The 19,303-nt window shown below is 38.6% G+C and overlaps 2 protein-coding genes across 5 annotated transcripts in view; one reads left to right on the plus strand and one right to left on the minus strand.

Annotated features, from left to right (window-relative positions):
- LOC105672163 (circadian regulator timeout) overlaps window positions 1–11,242 on the plus strand; it is a 96,570-nt gene extending 85,328 nt beyond the window's left edge. For all 3 annotated transcript variants that reach the window (XM_012366902.2, XM_067353372.1, XM_067353371.1), the window contains 13 exons: window positions 1,074–1,151; window positions 1,237–1,330; window positions 1,625–1,823; window positions 2,187–2,424; window positions 2,721–2,821; window positions 5,204–5,303; window positions 6,510–6,644; window positions 8,648–8,869; window positions 9,458–9,742; window positions 9,811–9,915; window positions 10,234–10,347; window positions 10,584–10,679; window positions 10,769–11,242. In XM_012366902.2, the coding sequence (XP_012222325.1) occupies window positions 1,074–1,151; window positions 1,237–1,330; window positions 1,625–1,823; window positions 2,187–2,424; window positions 2,721–2,821; window positions 5,204–5,303; window positions 6,510–6,644; window positions 8,648–8,869; window positions 9,458–9,742; window positions 9,811–9,915; window positions 10,234–10,347; window positions 10,584–10,679; window positions 10,769–10,983 (1,982 nt within the window). In that variant the 3' untranslated portion in view covers window positions 10,984–11,242. The remainder of the gene's footprint in view (window positions 1–1,073; window positions 1,152–1,236; window positions 1,331–1,624; window positions 1,824–2,186; window positions 2,425–2,720; window positions 2,822–5,203; window positions 5,304–6,509; window positions 6,645–8,647; window positions 8,870–9,457; window positions 9,743–9,810; window positions 9,916–10,233; window positions 10,348–10,583; window positions 10,680–10,768) is intronic.
- Window positions 11,243–13,561: 2,319 nt separating this feature from the next.
- On the minus strand, window positions 13,562–16,637 carry LOC136999402 (odorant receptor 4-like). 2 transcript variants are annotated; one of them, XM_067353375.1, is made up of 8 exons: window positions 16,448–16,637; window positions 15,662–16,067; window positions 15,009–15,384; window positions 14,870–14,941; window positions 14,572–14,683; window positions 14,364–14,471; window positions 14,090–14,281; window positions 13,562–13,757 (listed from the first exon to the last, which is right to left on the minus strand). In XM_067353375.1, the coding sequence occupies exons 2-8, from the start codon at window positions 16,038–16,040 to the stop codon at window positions 13,695–13,697; spliced, it is 1,302 nt and encodes a 433-aa protein (XP_067209476.1). In that variant the 5' UTR covers window positions 16,041–16,067; window positions 16,448–16,637; the 3' UTR covers window positions 13,562–13,694. The 2 variants fall into 2 exon arrangements, with proteins under 2 accessions (XP_067209476.1, XP_067209477.1); XM_067353376.1 differs by having other exon boundaries at window positions 15,662–16,637.
- Between the last annotated feature and the right edge of the window lie 2,666 nt (window positions 16,638–19,303).

Genomic DNA, 19,303 nt, shown 5'->3' on the forward strand with positions numbered 1-19,303 from the left:
AACGAGCTACCGCAAGTATCGATGCATATTCTCTGTGTCAGCCATGCTCGAATCGACAGCTATCGTGTTAAATGCATAATCTTATGGCTATATTTGGAGACCTTAACAGTCTATAGCACGGAGCATGTTATCCTCCTTTGTGCTGAACTAGATTATGTTCAAGAAATTTCGAGATTACTTCCTTCTTACAAAGAAGCCACGTAGAAGACGAGCGCGGCGCATAGCTTTTATTATACATAGCTAGCTCTCTTTTAAACATAACAGGCATGGTATTTAGGATCTGTGAAATTTTTGAAGAAGGAAGGATTGAGAAAAAAACCTTTTTTTTAAAAATAAATAGAAAAAATTTGCAAAACATAAATCTATCTCGACATTCTTGCGTAAGAATTTTTATTTCATTGCGAATTATTCTGTGTAATCATTCAGAAACGGAAAAAATTCTCTAAGAACGAAGAAAAGTTCTGGAAGGAATTTATCGAAAGACTGGAATCATACTAGATATTCCACGCTGCGAAGGGAAAAGTTTCCCTTAACACTTTTAATACGTCAACGGGATGAAGCATTTAAAAATCCGAGATAAAAACACCGCGAGACGGACGAGCGCTTTATTTTATCTCGAATTACTGTTTCGAGTTGAGCAGACCGCGGAGAAGAGACAATTAAAACTTTAAGCTGAAATAGCACCACCGTCACCGTCACTTGGACAAACTGAATTCTTTGGACGGCGGAAAGCTTTCTTTAGTTGGAGCAACAACTCGCTCAGGAGAAACTTTTCGCGATGATTTAAAACGCTTCACAAATGTACTTTTAAGGGGTACTTATGTATTCTGATCTACATATCAAAATCATTGTCACCATCCAGAACGCGTGTTCTATAGTAAAAATAAGATATCTTAAATAAAACTTATATTTTTGTAAATAAAAATATATACTGTTCAATATTATTTTAAAGAGTAAATAATAATTGTATTTGCAGTTGATATCTTCTTGTTAAATTTTTCGAAATATTAAAGGTTCGTAATATATGTTACATGCCATTTATCGATTATTTGTTTAATTCTACTTATTTTTAGTGGTAGAAGAGCAATCTGTTAATCTAGAAACGATAAATGTGGACGAAGACATTGAAAATTCTACAAATCGTGAAACAGGTGAATCAATATATTAAGCCTCTAATGAGATTTTGATATTTAATCTACTGTTATATAATGTATATATAAATGATATTTTTAATAGACGACGAAGAAGACGATGAAAATGAGGAAGAAGAAGAAGAAAGAGAAAGTGTTCTCCAAGAGACTGACTTTAAATTGGATGAATTTCTTCAAAGGTGCAATATGAATAGAATAATAATATTGGATATTCTTACTAAGTCCCTTTTCATCTATGGAATAATTAATTACTTTTGTCGTATTTTTCACAATTCACTTTTGAATATTTTAGCAATTGAGTTTTAAAGTAAGAATTTGTCAAGTTTTACTTAAAATTAAATGGAAAATAAGATTTTATTATTTGTTTGCACTTTTGAACCTTCTTTTCTTAAAGAAAAGATTTCAATCAGTCAAAGAATTACGATTGTGTACATAAGACAATGTCTTTGTTAAATGTAGTATTTTATTCAAAGGTTTGCCAACGTGAAGATCGTCAAAGCTTTAGCACTGTTACTACGAGAGTTCGAGAATAATACGATCGAAATAAATCACTACGCAACAAAAATGCTGCACCGGATTGCTTGGGATTGCAAAATGCCGGGCATGATATTCCAAGCATCCATATTTCGGATTTTTCAAAGAGCTCTCGAGTCAAAGGACCCTGCGCATAAGGTAATTGAGCATACAAAGTGAATCACATACCAATAAAATCACATATTATGCAACAACTAACAAAAAAGTTGCATGTAGTAATTTTTGTTTGTTTGCAAAATCGTTGGCATAACGTACATTTTTGGCAAATCTAGCATTCTTTTCAGAAAATTTCCTTTTCTACATAGCGTAACATTTTATCGATTTTTACATATAATAAGAATGCAGATAAGGCTGCTACTTCTCATTCAACAATAAAAATTTTTCTTTTTTTTATGCCATACAATAAATTTTACCACTGAGCTTTTATTGCATCCTTGTATCGAGCTTAATGGCCCACAAAAGTGGACTCGTCGAGCAGCGTAAAATCGATTTCTGCTTTAGGAGCTCCAAAAGTTCGCGGTCTTCATAATCCGCCGTTTCACCGAAGTCGCCCAGAAGAACCGGAAGTCGTACATGGAGCTGCTCTTCTGGAAGACCACCCGCGACGCGACAGAAATCGTAGATGGATACAACGCAGAACCGACTAACAAGAAAGTTTCGCGAGCAGTCTGGACGGAGGCGGAAGAGGACGAGCTGCGTACTCTCTTCATGGAACATCAGACTAACAAATACCCGCAAGGTAAACTCTTTATATCGTCCATTTCTCATGGAGGGGTCTCGTGCTTACATTTCGTTGAACTCGATACATTAGAGAGACGCCTCTTTATACGAGAAAGCACCCGAAATGCTTTTATTGCGTAACGCAAGAGAAATACGAATGGCTCACTGCAATATTCACGATTTTTAATATTTTATTATTATTGGTAAACATACCGTTATTTATCTTTAAATATGCATCAAGAAAAATGTGAATTGGAACGCGAAATTGCGCCACTCATTTATTGCAATAATTATCATGTCGTTGTGAATTTGCAGATTTGATCGATTGGTTACTGGAGCACCTCATTAATGAAAATAGAACGCGCCGTACCGTCATTAAGAAACTCAAGGAAATGTGTTTGATTGTCAATTCGAAGGTTGGCTATACTTTGTTCTACAATTATTTTTTGATAAGACAATCGAATTTATATTCACTTTTTTTATATGAACTGAAAAATAGTAATATAGCTGTAAGAGATTTCGTAAAGATTTCTGCTCTCTCACTAACGCCAAAAAAAGGCATCAGTCCATGTGTGTGTCCCCTGCGGTAATCCCCGTTGTGCCTCGTTTGACAAGATCAATGATTTACGAGGATCTTGAAAGCGCGGGGAAGGCCGGGTTGCTCGCTCGGCCTCGAAAATAAGTTTCTAGACTGCCTCCGCTGACGGGGTGAACATATGCAAAAAATGGAGCCGGGAATTGCTACAGGAACTGTAAATTCTCCGGAGACAATACCTACGGGCTGAGCTTTTCACCCTCGTTTCTGCGTTTCTCCCTTTCTCCTTCTCTCTCTCTCTCTCTCTCTCTCTCTCTTTCTCGCCCTCCCACGGCTTTCTCCATCGTTGCGTAAGACCGGCGACGTGAGCTGCGTGTTCTTTCCGTCAGCCGGTAGTTTCTTTCCCTGAACATGGAAATATCTGTGCGTCTCCCTCGTCAGCTCGCGGCGCCCTAAAACTGGCGCCTGCTCGAGAAAAGCTATCGTTTTGTTTGCCTTCTGCCCTACGACATATGTATAAACATTTGCATCGTTCCTTCAGGGCACGAAAACGCGAAGGAAACGTGACCCAAGTGCTTCGTTGTGTGTTGTTGAACTGTAAATGTGCATGTTGTAAACGAGTCTCTAGCTTTCCTCTCAGCACGGCGCGAATTAAGAGACGGATGTAAAATACTTACTTTATTTAATCCGTAAGTCTCGTGCAAACTAAACATTATTCATGCCGCGATATGTGGTCATATAATCTCAAGAATATTTAATTTGTGTAATTTAATTTTGAAATAGTAGCTGCATTATTTCTCTCTCAAATTGTTAACATTTATTTAAAAAATATTCCGAGAGATGTATTAATCTCACTAAGCTCGAAGGCGTTCCTCTCTTTTCTTCCATTATAACTTTTTTCTTCCGGAGATACACGGTGCAATACGGTGATAAAGCATGGGAATGCGTTAATCAAGCTTCTTATTGCGGCAGGGGAGTTACTAACTAGTTACCGGCTTATTTAAAACTTGAAATTAATTGAGTTTGTAGGGAAGCTCCTAACAAGCGAAAAAAAAAAGAGAACGCAGCGGAGGATAAGCGATGCAATACACAATACCGGATCTTATTTCGTCGCGCTTTTTGCGCGGAAGAAACGCTACGTAAGAGATTCAGCAAAAAATTTCGTTCGCTCGGAAGATGTCAGCGTTTTTGACGTCAGTCTCTTCGGTAATTACTTTGAAACAAAACGCTGACCGATCGTTCGCGATCTTTATTTAAAGTATCGTGTTTCATTTACTGAAATATCGTTTTCTTTAAACAAAGCACTACATCTGACGTGGGTAATTATTTCGTTGAACAAATTGCGCATGGAATATGATTAATTTTTTTATAATGATTCGCGATGTTAACCAGCTACGACCAGGGAGAGAAAAAAATATATCCGTTACTCCTTCCTTCTCCTCCTCCTCCTCTTCCTACTTTCTCTTCCTCTTCTCTGGATTTTAATTCGCTATTAATCATACGCGTGCAGTCACTGGCGAAGAGGGTGGCTACGTTAGCGGAAACGTTTCATCCGACATATTATCGATTCCTTCGCGAAGAGAGGGGAAAGGCTTAGCCGCGGAAGCGTTTCATTTAAATAATTTCATGCGTGAATACGTTTCGTCTCTTCGAGCAGAGGGAGAGAGAGAGGGAGAGAGAAAGAGAGAACGGTCGAAGCCGGAAACTACCCGAGGCCGAGTGTTCATTTGACATTCATTTAGTCCGTGGAAGTCGCGATATTGCTCCGACGGCCATTTAGGGGCGGCCGCAGAAATAGTCTCGAGGGTAGAATGTAATCGCTGGAAAACGAGCGACCCGGCTTTCTTTTTTTCTAAATATGCCTACTGACTTATTGTTAGAAGCAGCTCTTCCGGCATGAGATGCTTTGTCTTATCAAATCCGGACATTATGCGCGCGCAAAGTACTTTCCAAGAAGATTATAGGGGTTGAATACCGGGGGGTGCCAGTTTATTTACGTAATTGTAGAGAGATTGTATGTATGTTATAATCGGATATATTAGAACTGTATTACTATTCAGTTATCGTTGATTCCATAAGATATGAGATGTTACCGCATTAAAAGTTTCAGATAATTCGCTATTATCTCTGAGAAAAGCTAAATACAATAATTATGTTTTAGCGCTATAGAAATTTTTAGTAAATGTAAAGTAATCTAATTTTTTCCATCACGAACAACGCGCGCACAGCTCGACTCATTTTCTTAAATCTCGCAATTAATTAGGGTGTGCGAGCGGAGATACAAAAGAGGTTGCCTAAAGAATGGTCTGAGGACGAAATCGCCCAACTTACGGAACTTTGGACACAGCTCAAAGACGATGACGGTAATATTCAAATTTTATGTTTTTTTTTAACATTACTTTTATTATGCTGTTTTCTAACTTTCCCTTTTATTTCTTACTTTCGTAAAATATTAATTTGATCAATTGCTAGGCTTTTGCATTTCTTTCATTTCGCATATTTTTCGAATTATTTGTTTTTAATAGTATGCAATTAATTACAACTATTAATCACGAGTAACTGGAACAAAGAGTGAAATTTATAACTTGATGGTCATAATATAAATTTTGCGGAATTCTGGCGGCGATAACTGCCATTTTTCGCAATTTTTAATTTATCCCTAAATCATGCACGTTAAAAACGGCCTTAACCCAATTGTCGATATAAATTTCCTCGATAGAAATTCGCAGTAAATTTCAACGTTAATTCTTGCCGGTTATTCGCGTTCCGAAACTGTTGAAATATTTCGCGAATGCGAAATTCGTGCGAGAATTCGTTAACACCGGAACGATTCCTAGGATTTAATTAAGCTCCGAACATCGGACACGCTTGGCTGCTTGTAGTAATAATTTCGAATCCGTTGGGACGAACGAAGAATAATATCCTTCCTGACAGAGACATTTTCAGAGAAGTCTTGTAAAACTTGTTTCATTTTCATACGAATTCGCCGCTCTCCATAACTTTTAATCTCCGAAGTCGCTTCCACGCCAGGCGTAATTCTCAGATGTCCGCGAAATGTCAAGGGCATTTTTCTTCGCCTTTCTTAAAAAAAAAAATCTCCGCAAAGTGCTTTATTCTCCCCCGTTTTATTTTCACTTTTCGCAATTGTTAACCCTAAAACGCCTCATGAAGGGACAGAAAGTATCCGCACAAATTTCACGTAGCAAGATATAATTCTTTGTAGACCTAAAGTTATGCCATCACAAATTTTTAAATTGTTTAGAGCTAGTACCGTTTTTGTATTTGTTGATAAAGCAATTTCTTATGGCCTTTTAAAAATCAAATTATGAATTCATAAAAAGCGAATTCAATCGACGTATAAATACATTTTGTCTTAGATAAAAAGAAAAAGAAGTTGCGCCTCTTCGTAAACTGTAATTGATTCCAAGTTTAAATCCCTTTGAAATCTCTGACAATCACTTCGACCTTCCCCGCGTGCGATTCTTCTACGAGAATCCTCCCTATCACTCGCGTTGTGCCCGCTTCTTGACGACGCTATAAAAATCGAAACTACACTATGTCTCTGACAGATCCCGTGGATTTGATTTTCACCGGTCTCAGAATAAAGCGATCGAAGCCGAAGATCAAGGAGAAGCTTTTGGAATTAGGATTGGTGCAGGATCGCAAGGAGCTGCGCAAAAAGCGAGCTAGAAAAAGTAACCAGGGTGAGTATACCTATTCGTTCTTCCTCCCTCATCACGATCCGGTCTAAAGCATCCCTTGTTCCGGCCAATCCCATCCCATTTCATTCGCATCTGTCTTTCTTACTATCCTCCGATTCCGCGACTATTCCCATTCGATCAGTCTTCTAGTAACGCGATTGCCGGCGACTGCATAGAGCGACTCGCTTTCAACAGCGGGAGCGAAACGACGTAGAAGCGGAAGGAACACGCGGGAGGAAGCGAGAAGGAGCAAAGATCAATTTGTACAGGATTCTTCTCGCTCTCCTGTCCCGATTTCTTACGGATCGCGGGGGGTAGGGGTGAAAAAAAAAACCTTTCGTCGATATTACGTACAGAGACAGGTCCGCTCGTATCTTTGCAAAATCGTTTCTGTTTTTCCTCTCTTTATTCCCCGAGAGTGGAGCGAGTGCGGTGAGTTCTGCGAGAATTTTTACTCCTGTATGCGAATTATTCTGGTTTTTGGTTTCGATGCCGCGAGAAAAAGAAACATTATCGTTGAACCGCGCGCGGATAGAACGTGTAACATGTTTAAATTAATATTTGCACAACTATTGATTTTAAGACAATGTTTAAAGTGTGAATAGCGCCGGATTAACGAAGGGATGTATTAATTTAGAAATTCCGATGTCCAAGTATGCCAGAGATGTGTGAAAATTCAAAAATAACGCTACATGTGTTGTGTATTTTGATTAAATTATTTAAGTATTAAATCCCTGTTTGCACACAAACAGTCGGGTTACGCAGTAATTTGCGTGATAGAAATTATATAGAATCGGGATGCGCTGTGAACTGGATACTATTCCGAGCAATTTAACTGTATCACATCGGACATATATATCTGCGGTATTCCGTGGCCACATAAAATATAATCATATATATGCAAGTAGATTCGTCCTTTTTAAAACACTAGCGCAGATTTATTTATTAGTGGAATAATATAATAACGCAGCTTTCCATAATTTTTCATGATTTAAAATTAATAAATATTTTACACGCTAAATTTAGAATACATACATCTTTTTTATCACGTTCGCTAAATAGAAAACCGTTATAATAATTAATTACAAATATGATATTTAATTTTATACATCTTTTAATTATTTTTGCTTGTATAAACGTGATACCTACATCACGAGAAAGATTCACATAATTTTCAAAGTTGTGTCATCCAATTTCTTAGGTGATCGAACTAATATTTACGTTCTCCTTTTATTTCCGTCGCACGTATTTGATGCCGATAACGATATCATCACGGAATATCAATCTTGTTATTTAATATCGGCTGCGAATTCCAGCCGCACTTTCACCGCTCTTCGACCAATATCACTCGCCTTAACTTCCTATTATAGTGCCGGAAGGAATTTCATATTTATCATGGATATTGTTTTCCCCTCTCATACCTTATTTGTATTCAATGCATTGAGATAGCTCATATCGTAGATATACAGCTGTGAGATGAAGCATTGCCGAGAAGTTTTGGTTCCGGCCTTATGTGTCTTTGAAATAACATTTTTCCCCCAACGTCATGTTTTGATGCAATTTCGCTATCCATACGATACTCTCTCGCAGAAAATGTGATTGTTCTTTGAAATAGATAGCTCATATACATTAGTTCGTCGGATATATTGCTCTTCTATGTATATAGATTTATTTGATCTAATTATATTTATGTGCAATAGAGTGCAGCATTCTTAAAAGCCTACATAATACATTCAGAATGGATATAAATTTATATTGTGCAGAGGATTATATTTGAGATATCTGCATTTCTCCGCACGAGAAGTAGAAAAAGAAGTTGAAAGTCGTCGTTCAGTATTATAGATTTTATATGTCCTTCCGCATACATATTACACGCAAGATTTATTTAATGTCACGTGAAATACCTCGCGCACATACATACGCGACACTACGCGGCGCGCTTTACACACGCTGATGAACGCTCGCTTGAGAAAGGTTCACATCGTTTCCATGCATTGTGCGCGAAGGTAAATCGTCGTGGGAAACGCAGGCTGCCAGTAATTCTGACGGGAACGAAAGTTCAGCCACCGACGACGAAGACGGCGAAGAAACTCGAAAATCCTCGAAGCGCGGCGATGCGCCTCCGAGCGAGTCGATGAAAAAGAAGCAGCGGAACAAGCGGAAGCTAGCGACGATCGTTTACACGGATGCACAATTATCTGGTCTCTTGAAGGACGTCATCGACAGGGGTAAGCATGGCCGCCCTCGCTCGGCTTTTCTCTCCGACGTGCATCCGCGTTTTTGTGATTAATGAAAGCGCACTCGTCGCTGGAGCGGCGCGTGCAACGTATCCCCCGTTTCCTCCACGCAGGATAAATGTTCTCCTTGCCGGAGAAAAGGGAGAATGGCGATGATTTGCAGAAGCTATTACGCAAAAAAAAAAGGAAAAAAGAAATGATGACTTGCTAGAAAAACGACTTCTCAAGTCACTGTGCAGGCCGCGTTGCGGGTTTTGCGGATCCTAAAAAAACAGTTGTTTTTTTGCGAAATTTATCAATTTAATCCGTCTATGCGAATTCACCCGTCTTGACTCTTAAATTCACGAATAATACAGTAATTTATAAAATTCTTAACGCCCAACGGAGCTGCAAAAGTATGTTTCATGCTCCAGAATTGTTTCTGAAAATATTAGCCGACTGCAAAATATCGTGAAAGTAACGTAAAATTTAAGAAATAACGCGCAAGTGATTTAATCAACAAGCGAAATTAAATTATTAACGTAAAAAATTAAAATATTAATGGAAAGTATATCTTGAAAAAATTTTACGATAAATCAGATATGAGAGAGGCGCTGGAATGGATCAAGGAATCTCTGCAAGACGTTCTGGACGATCGTGACGAAGAGAGCTCGGAGGGCATACCCTTGGTGCCACTGACAGATTACTCGGCGACCGCGATGGATTCACCGAGTTTTCAAAAGCTCCTCCGCGCCCTGGGATTTGTGCCACCGGCTGATGCCCAGGAATCTTATTGGCGTATTCCGGCGAATATGCTTACAATCACGATCCAGAAACGTTGCAAACTCATTGAAGACGCTCTAGCCGGCAAATTCATCGTCGCTGGTGAGTAAATTAGCATCATTCGAGAGTAGAACTTCCTAATGAAGGTTATTTACCGAAACGTTTTGTAGAGACACAATTAGAACGTAAAGACCATTCGGATTCTGACGAGAAGATGAACGATAGCGAGGACGAGGACGTGTTCGAGAGTGTTAAGAAATTCTTTGCGCCCAAAGGTCAGTATACTGCGCTTTTTTTTAAATTATTGAATAACTTTATTAGAAAAAAGAAATGTGCTCTCATTATTTTGCAAAAAATAATTTTGCAGATTATTACAAAATTGATTTTCAGAACTCGGAAAAAAAGTATAGCGGCTGATTTATTGTTAAAATTAAAACTTTGGACTATGTTTTACACGTTTAGAAGTTTTTTAAATTAATTTTAAATTAATTTTAAATTAAGATTTTTTTACGCAACATATATTAAAATATGTAAAGAAATCTTTTATATTTATATAATATATAGAAATTTATAAATCTCGAGTTTTTTTCTAGAACCGGAACCGTCTACTTCGAAACAATCAGAACCTGCAAAGATTTTGTTGTCACAGAAATCTAAAAAGTTTTCAGAACTAAATGAAGGAACCAATGAAACTGAAGTTGTAGAAGGTATATCATTAATAATTAAATTAGTCGTGTTTCAGCCATAGAACCAGACTAGGATAACATTTTCTCGCCCTCTGTTATTAAAACCCGTAGGTTGCTTTCCCTTTATCACGTATTTACCGACGAACGAATTTGCGAACGAATCTGTTTATTAGAAACAAATTTATTTAATTTTCAAACATTAGGAATAATTGCAATTGAGGTATGTAAAATAATAATAAAATAATTATAAATTTTAGAGAACGTAAGAAGCAAAGTAAGACATCGAGCAAAGATGCTCGATGATTCTTCCGAATCCGAAATGGAGATTGAAGAGAACATCGATGATAAGAACGGTTAGTAACGCATGCTGATAAAAAATAAAAATGTTCCAGTCAATGTTCTGTATAATAAATTATTCCAAAAATTTTTGCACATGTTACAGACGATGTAAAGAGAGATAGATCTGATTCTTCCGATACGAATGAGCCGTCCAATAAAAAACGTCGCCTACTCGATAGCGACGATGAGACAGAACTGAAAAATGGAAATACAAACGGCGCTCGTATAATAATTAGCGATGATGAAGAATCATTGTCCAACGCACGGCCTGAGCGGCCAAAATCATCTCGTATAATAATTAGCGACGATGAAGATTAAGAAAACATTTTAATTTTATTTTCATTTTTGCTATATGATAATTTTAATTTATTTTGAATGCTTCAAATATTATCATTCAATAGTTTTATTTTATTTTTTATGCTTTTCAGCTCAAGTGGAAAGACAGGTATTAACGCATTTTATTGATTTACTTTTGTAAGAAACATTCATCGCTAAGATATAAAAATGTAGCCAGTTTTGATAAGTTGATTCACACAATGAGTCCCATAATAATTTGAATACATAAATTTATGTGTAACTTTCTATTCTAAAGTTTTTCTAATAGCTTTAGCATTGTTAACTTCAGTTGGGAAGGCGATATTCGAGAGACTCTTTTACAGGCATCAGCTTTACCCGCGAGTGTTCGAACCGGGGCACACAAACAGTACGCATTGTTAAGCTTCGTCAGGGTCCCGCGTGTTCTTCTCGATCGCGACACACCTTTACAGGACAATCCGGGGTACACTTCAGGGTGCCAAGAAAAACAGTTCCCGAAAGACGTCCACATTTTGTCAAGTAACGACGAAGAGAACATGCAGGCATGTTGGTGCCGGCTGGCTGGTACCTCTGGTGCGATGCTGCGCGGGCTTGGATCATATAAACGGCCATGCGCTTCCCGCCGAGATCACAATCCCAGCGCTCGCGTGGCACCTCCTCGGTTACGTGTTCTCCGGTTCGATGGTTGGCCAATGTGGATGACTTTACGTCTTTTGATGGGCAGGTGAGGAGTCTTGGCGAGTGTTAACGATACGTACGTGTGCATCGAGACGTAATCGCGCGACGAAAGACCAGACCTCACCTTTTTCGATACCACCTTCGACGGCTAACGACGATGCCGCCGACCGCGAACCTGCGCGGATGTCGCGTAATGTCGGCGCAAGGACTTCGCGACTCGCGGATATACGATCAGGGAATCATGCCAGGCGAGGAATCGTGAAAAACCTAGCCACGAACCTAGCCATGAATACATGTTGTCGTTGTGTATGTAATAACGAAGCTGTCTGAACCAATTCACATACATAGCTGCACAAAGAAAATTTACAGGAGGGCACTAATCACTTATTTAACAACAAAGGACTAATTATGCTTACTTTTTTCTATTTTTTTATATTTCTAATTCTTATATTATCTAAATGGTTTAGATAATATAAAATAAGTAAGATGACGAAATAAGTAAGATGCTTAAATGATAAATTATTATAAATTGAATAATAATTTAAGAACAATGAAATATCCAGATTGATTTATATATTCCAGAGATACATTTCTTTTTGCAATTTTTTATCGACTCAACAGACATCGCTTATTATAATGCAAACAAATGTCATTTCATATCGCAATATAAAATGTAATCTTAATATAAGCAGAGAGTTAATTAACAAGTTAAATTTTGCGTCTTACCTGGTCAGGCTACATCTTACTTACGTTTGAAGAACGTACATTTTTGACGGCGGGTCGACGACGATGACTACCGGCATCGATCGTCGTACCGTCTTTGTCTCTATAGAACAACCAGATTCCAGAAGGGTGACCACGTGCATTCTAATCTCAACTTTCGGATGCCAGGCACGCACGACGCCGCAGGAGGCAACGCGTCGCGGCGAGTCCACTCGCAAAATGCAAGCAGGCTCATCGGGCCGAATAGCTTTTGCGTAGTAAGATAGCATGCAAACGAGTTAGTGGCGCGCGACCTTCGTGATTCTCTGCTCTCCTGGTAGAAGCGCGGGCTTCTTATACGGTTGTAGGTGGATAGCATCCTCTCTCTGTGTTCCCACTCTATCTGCAGTCTCCCCCACCATACGCCGCACTCTCCACGCTCCATATCTTTCACGGCAGTCTCCCCCACCCGTCACACATTCCTTTCCTTCACGTTCACCTTTCGGTTAGATTGAATGCGAGAAAATGGCAAAGCGATTTTTTAAGAATAAACAAGAATGCTGGCGTAGAAAAATATAGTATTGATAAAGATTTGAATACTGATATATCAGTATATACAAATGAAATGCTTCACAGCTCCTTATAAATAATTAAGGAGCAACAAAATCAATTTTCTCTTTGTGTAATATTTGAAATAGCAAAAGAATTGTTAGACTTTCCGAGTAATTAATTATCAGTTACTTGATATCGATATCTTTTCCATTGCCACAGACTTAACTTTAGTATTAACTATAGTTTAGTATTCGCTAAAGTTTAGCGAAATGACTGTATCAGAATGCCACTATATGAAAATCTAAAATTACTTTTGAAATACAGTCATAGAAATATGGAAAACAAATAAACACTATTATAAATTAGCACATTCATAAATTTTCAAAGAATCCGCATTTCCTTGTCTCAACAAAGTTGAATAATGTTGTATTATCAGTATAAACAAGCACTTCGGTTGTACGTTAGTCAATTGAAGAAGAATAGTCAGTTAGTTGTCGCCGTCTTACTAGGAAGACATCAATACGAACAAGCTTCTGTAACATAGAAGTCTGTCTCATTGTATGCCTACCTGTGTTCAATCGGAAACTCACTTCAACATTCGAAAATGTCTAAGTTTTTTGGTAAAAAGAAATTATTTCATTTTTGCATATAATTGTCATACATACATTTTAATATTATTTCTATTACTTTCATTATTATGGTATATACAAATTCTTTTCTATTAAAAATATAAACATTTATATAATATTTTAGATACAAGCAACTGATGAGCTGATTTTAACTCAGATATTCTCATCAGAGATTGTGCGCAACATTACAGAATTTGAAATTGCCATACTAATTATCTGTAACATAAATTTTATCTGTGTTTAAGAATAGAGTGCGATAAATTTATTCTTACATAAGTACGGAGGCATGGATTACGATTGTCATCTATTCTTATATTTGACTGCTACATTTTTATATGAATTTTATGTTAATGTTTAAACGGAAAAAAGTTGCACGTATCAGTAATAAAGTAAATCTTAATGAAAAAGGAAATTTAAATGGATGACGAATGTAATCTCTAAAAGAAGATAAAGGAAGATTTTGTGTAAGATTAATGAAACTTTAGAAATAAAATAAGATAGTACTTGGTGAATTTCTAGAATTTGTCGCACACATAAATGTTACTTACCGCTCTAAAAGTTTCTAGCGAAAGTGTGTAAAATGGACCGCCAGTTAAAACAATCGGTCTCTGTGCTTGTAGCGTTATCGTTTGCACTAATCGAGCGGTATCGCGATGCTTTAACTGTTTCTCGGAACTCCATTGCCCTCCTTTTTCAAGCTCCCATCCGCAAGAAAACACTGAATATGCAACTTGCAAGCCCTGTAAATAGTACACAAAAATTGGAATTAATATAATCACAAATTCTGGAATAAGTTCATATGTTTTAACATACACGACTAACCAAATATTGGAGTCGCGTAGCTGAGAAACAGAAAGAGAATAATTGCACACTGGCGCATAAAAAGTATTCGAACAAAGCCCATAATTTTAAAATAGACTCCATATCCATCTATTGAGATGCAAACTTCGTAATTTAATTATTCGAAGTGAATATTCAGAATGTTTAATGCATCAAATGCGCATATTATTAAATGTGGAATAATTCATACCGCAATTTTAATTGTTGATGCTTCGAAAGAGACTAAACAAATAATAACTAATGTTTCGATGCATTGCACGAACATTGTTGGACCCATAAAAGTTTGTAACATTTGTAAAAATCTGGAAATATATTATATATACGTATTTTATATACGTATATTATATATACGTATTTTTCAAAGATGATATTCGCAAAAAAAGCTTTAGAATTGCGATATGTTCGGACATTAAAGATTTGATTATAAAAATTAAAAAGCGATTCTCTATAAATATTGATCTACAAAAATTGATCTATAAAAGTATTACTCTATAATCTCTGTATGACAGTCCACGCAGTTCCTTAATTTTCTCTCGAGAATGAATTGTGCTTTTGACACGCTGAAAGTTCAGAATTTAATTTCAATAATTGAAGAATTTGTTTATTTACAAAAGTTGCCGATCGTACTTATCGGGATCAGTCGTCAGTATCGTGTTGATATATTGAAATTGTGTACAGATGATTATCAACATGGTGATGTAAAAAGCGTCGTAGCAAACGATTCCAAGCGCAGAAGATAATCCGCCGATTACTTGCAAAAGATACAGACAAATATAATTATAATTATCATTAGTATTCATCGGATACCACGCGATAAATGGCAAGCCTCTTTCCGTGAATGTGTGAATCGTCGAATTTATCTGGCCCGGTGTCCCAGATTTAAGAACCAATGGATTGGCACACCAATGTAGAACGCCATAAATGCAAGTACACAACCACCACCAAATAAAGAAGCTGGAATATCGACGTGCATATTCCATTTCATTTGCAAATATTTGGGATCCTAACGAAAAAAAAACCATTGCTCGTATTTTTTCAGTATAAATAAATGCTAGTGATTCACGAAAAATATATTGTATAAAAAAGTACGGATGCATTTCTGCAAATCTACACAAATTAATTTAAAAGCATTACGTTTAAAACGTCAAAAATTGCACGATGCCGTATAAGCAATAATTTGTTTGTTTTTTTTCTGAGATTGAAAGATAAATTGTGAATTTTGTAATGTAAATTTTCCGAAACATAAATTTCAAGTTGCAGAAGATGCATAATTAACGTACCTCTCTCGCTTCTATCGATCCGTTGGCAGAGCACGTGGCATTTTTCTAATTTCATCACGAGATCGACGACTTCTCGTTTTTTGTTTATACAGTAGCACCATTTTATTAAGCCCACAGCGTGCATGCAAATAACTCCGATGATATTGGCGAACAATTCTAAACTGTTGCTCATAGTTAGCGCGGCGATTTCCGAGAGCAGAAGCACAAAATTTGCCGAAATGAAAGTAGCCGTTGCCGCCGTGGAAAAAAATATTTTGCACAGCACAAACGATTCGTCGGGCCAAATCCGGGCATATCCAAATACTACGAGCAAATTCGCAATGTAATACTTTAATGACACCGCGTCTTCTTTCTTCCACGCGTCGTTGCTCCGATTCATGTCTCCGGAGAGAAACGGGAGGGATATCTGTAAAATCCGAGTGAAACTTTTGCACGGGGATATCCAGCTGCGGACATTCCCGCAAAAAAGACACGGTGGTTACGCGCGAGTACACGAGGCATGTGACTCGGCTCTTGTTTCGCATATTCCCCGGATACATGTACACCGGACAATTACGTGCGTTACGTCAGACGACCTGAGAGTCGCGTATGTTCATGTACGCCGCCCGGCCAAGATCTCGCGGCGCAGTGCAGTTTTATCGAACACGCTCGGCAAACAAAAGATAAAAGCTTCGGGAGTGGAGTGGAAAGTATGTCTCACAGTGAGATATCGCGATCGATTTGCCACGCGCGATGATAAAGCTTGTATTTAAAGTTTCTCTTAAGTATAGGAATCAGTTGACTTACAATGCACTCGATGTTCGGCTCTGTTACTTTGATATATGAGAGCAATTTCTTAATATAATTTATATAATTTAATTATTTTTATAATATAAGAAAAGTTTTAAGATTTAACGAGGTGGAATCGATTACAGCGAATAAAATTCAGTTGGATTTAGAGCGAAACGCGTTTCGTCCTTTGTCCGATGTGACGACCGATGCAGTTGACGCGAGACTGTCGGCGGGCCCGGAAGCGGGCGAGCCAAGGTCCGAAGATTAAGCAGGCGGCAGCCAAGGGAAGCACCTGCTCCGCTCGCACGCGAACGGTTAAGGTACATTGTATTCGCACTGTATTTAGAAAGCAATTATCGTTCTACACGGCTGCCTTAAACTTAGAGCTAGCTTACACCGAAGTTCCGGAATGGTCGCATCTCGATCGCCCAAGTCCGGGCATGATTTATGCAGGCAAATAAGTGTCGCCGGCGTGTCATTAGACCAGTTCGTTTGATATGCAAATAGCATTTGCAGGTCGCATCGGATACACCCTCCAATTAAGTGTCCGCGCAAACCTTTCACGTGGCCCGGGCGACCGGGAAGTTCGCACGGAGTTGCTTTGAAGTTGGATATAAATTTTGCCGTAGTGAAACCGAACGTGAAACTCTCGATATCTAATTATATGCTCTCAAGCCGACCCGGAAGCAAGGTGGTCTGTTTCCCTTGGCTGCCTGATTAATCTCTGGACCTTAGCTCGACCGCTTCCGGGCACGCTGACAGTAGCGCGCCGGCTGCGTCCGCTGTAACATCGAACGCGAGGCGAGACACGTAATCGCATTTCGCTCTTAATCTAATTGAAATCTACCGCAGCATGTCCATCAGTACTTTTGCAGTTGCCGCGCTTCCGATTTACTGTTACCGAACGGTCAGAAAATATCGGGATATCGAGCTGTTATGTAATCCGCGAGCGCACAAGCGTGTGTAAAAAAGATTCGCGGCATTGCAGAAACGTGATTTCGTGAAATGTAAGTCGGATATTCTACAGAAAACGTGCTTTCGCGCGGTTAGTTTGAGATTGAACCGGAGAGTTTCACGGATTTGTAATGAATTTTTCTCAGTCAGCGAGTTTCCAAGATTTATCCCAGAATGAAAAATTGTTCGTTTGCTGACTACATCAGTGAGATGCGTTGTTTTGTTTTCGAGCACTTTTCAAAATAGATCGGTTTTACCGTGTTGCATTTACTCCGTTCACCGCCCTTCTCCCGTTTGGTTGCCTTATTCGTTCGCATGAGCGCTTGGGCGCGCGTTGACGCGAATTTGTGTTGGTGACACGGTGGATTCGTGTGAACGTAAGCGGAGCGTAGAGTGGTCGGGCCGAGTTTTCGGAAGTATCGAACGGGTTCCATGTCTCACTCGGTCCCTTCCCCCGTCCCCGTGCTCTCCTTGCCCCGTTGGTCCCGGAGAACTCTACTTTGGTGATGGTATCCTGCCGCCCGTGTTGTCCGACGCGTTGCCGAATTTTGGCAATGATTGATGGCTATTAAGGACCGGGCCAAGCCCGTTCCGCTTACACGCACGTCGAGCTCTCCGCGCCGCGCACTCTATATTTGCGATTGCAATTAAAGCGAAAATAGTGCACCGTGTGAAACACCAGGGCTGGACCAATGTTTCGCTAGCACCCGCGAAAAATAACGCTCCAAAAGTCAGTCGCGGAGATAAAATATTTCCGTCCATGTTTGTCAATTGCCAACCAATATTTTACGTAGATAAAAGATCAGGCAGAAGCGTACAAAAACCATAAAAATTGCACGATTTCGAAAGTAGACGATGCAAAAGAAAACTGAAGATCAAACATTTCTGAATAATATTATAGGACATTGTTTATACTACAAATTGTGTTACAAACTGTGTTCTATCAAATTGTGTCTTAAATTGCATTAACTATTTTGAATTTCGTCTATTGTAGCGTCGCGATTGTTTGTTTCCATTCCAGCACTCCAATCGTATCCAATACATGTAGCGCTCCAGCGAAATTTCCTTTATGCTATTGTATATCTGCACGAGCATAAAAGCCGAGTTGCAACATGCGACGTATCGTCTCATCGAGTAATCGAATCAAGTGCACCGGTCGCGGCTTTGCTGCTTTCAGAGCGTCGCGTTCAGTTTACAGTAGCGATGCTCGATGGGATTGCAGTCGGCGAAGGGCTCGAAAGGGTGGACGAGGGGAAGATCGATGGTCGGCGGCGGGAGAGGCGAGCGTCGATGAAAAGGTCAAAGGTTTCAGGTGTGTTTGCGCTTCGCGCACAGCTGGTACAGGTGCAGCCTCTTCCGCGGCTCTGCTCGCCGTTGCAACAGCAACATACATGACTCTTTATTAACAACAATTAACATTTGGTCCATTGTTCATACAAGGATATCTTTTGTCGATAATGCGCGACAGTCGCACGACTGCCGCGGCTGAAATAACATCATTTAATCCGATCTGACGGCGGTGATACCGAGATGACATCGATGAAATTGAGAGATCAGTTGTGATGATGTAAATTTACAACATTATGGCAATGGTAAATCGTGATGTGTGTTTGTTGCAAAATAACAGTTTTAGCGAAACCGTACAGACTACTCCGGATTTTTTGTATCGATGTACAAATATTCTTATGACTGTTATTACTAATAGTAGTTGCAAATGGAAGATGAAACTGATAAATAACGTGTTGAGAAAAATTAATGTTGTAAAATATAATTGATTTATATTGTATATACATTATTCGTTGCTGCATTAATTTATGCAAGTTGTATTTTATGATAATTTTTATCAATATTAATATTAATATTAATTCCACACTGGAATTATATTTAAAATCATAAAAACTATTATTGATATTTAAC

The sequence above is a fragment of the Linepithema humile genome, chromosome 4 (genome assembly GCF_040581485.1).
Source record: "Linepithema humile isolate Giens D197 chromosome 4, Lhum_UNIL_v1.0, whole genome shotgun sequence".
NCBI classification, from domain to species: Eukaryota; Metazoa; Arthropoda; class Insecta; order Hymenoptera; family Formicidae; genus Linepithema; species Linepithema humile.

Coding starts and splice junctions, on each gene's coding strand:
- LOC136999402 (XM_067353375.1), bottom strand. CDS start 16,040: ATGAATCGGAGCAACGACGCGTGGAAGAAAGAAGACGCGGTGTCATTA. Junction 15,385..15,661: donor GATCGATAGAAGCGAGAGAG/GTACGTTAATTA, acceptor TTTTTTCGTTAG/GATCCCAAATATTTGCAAAT. Junction 13,758..14,089: donor CGCTAGAAACTTTTAGAGCG/GTAAGTAACATT, acceptor TTTATGTTACAG/ATAATTAGTATGGCAATTTC.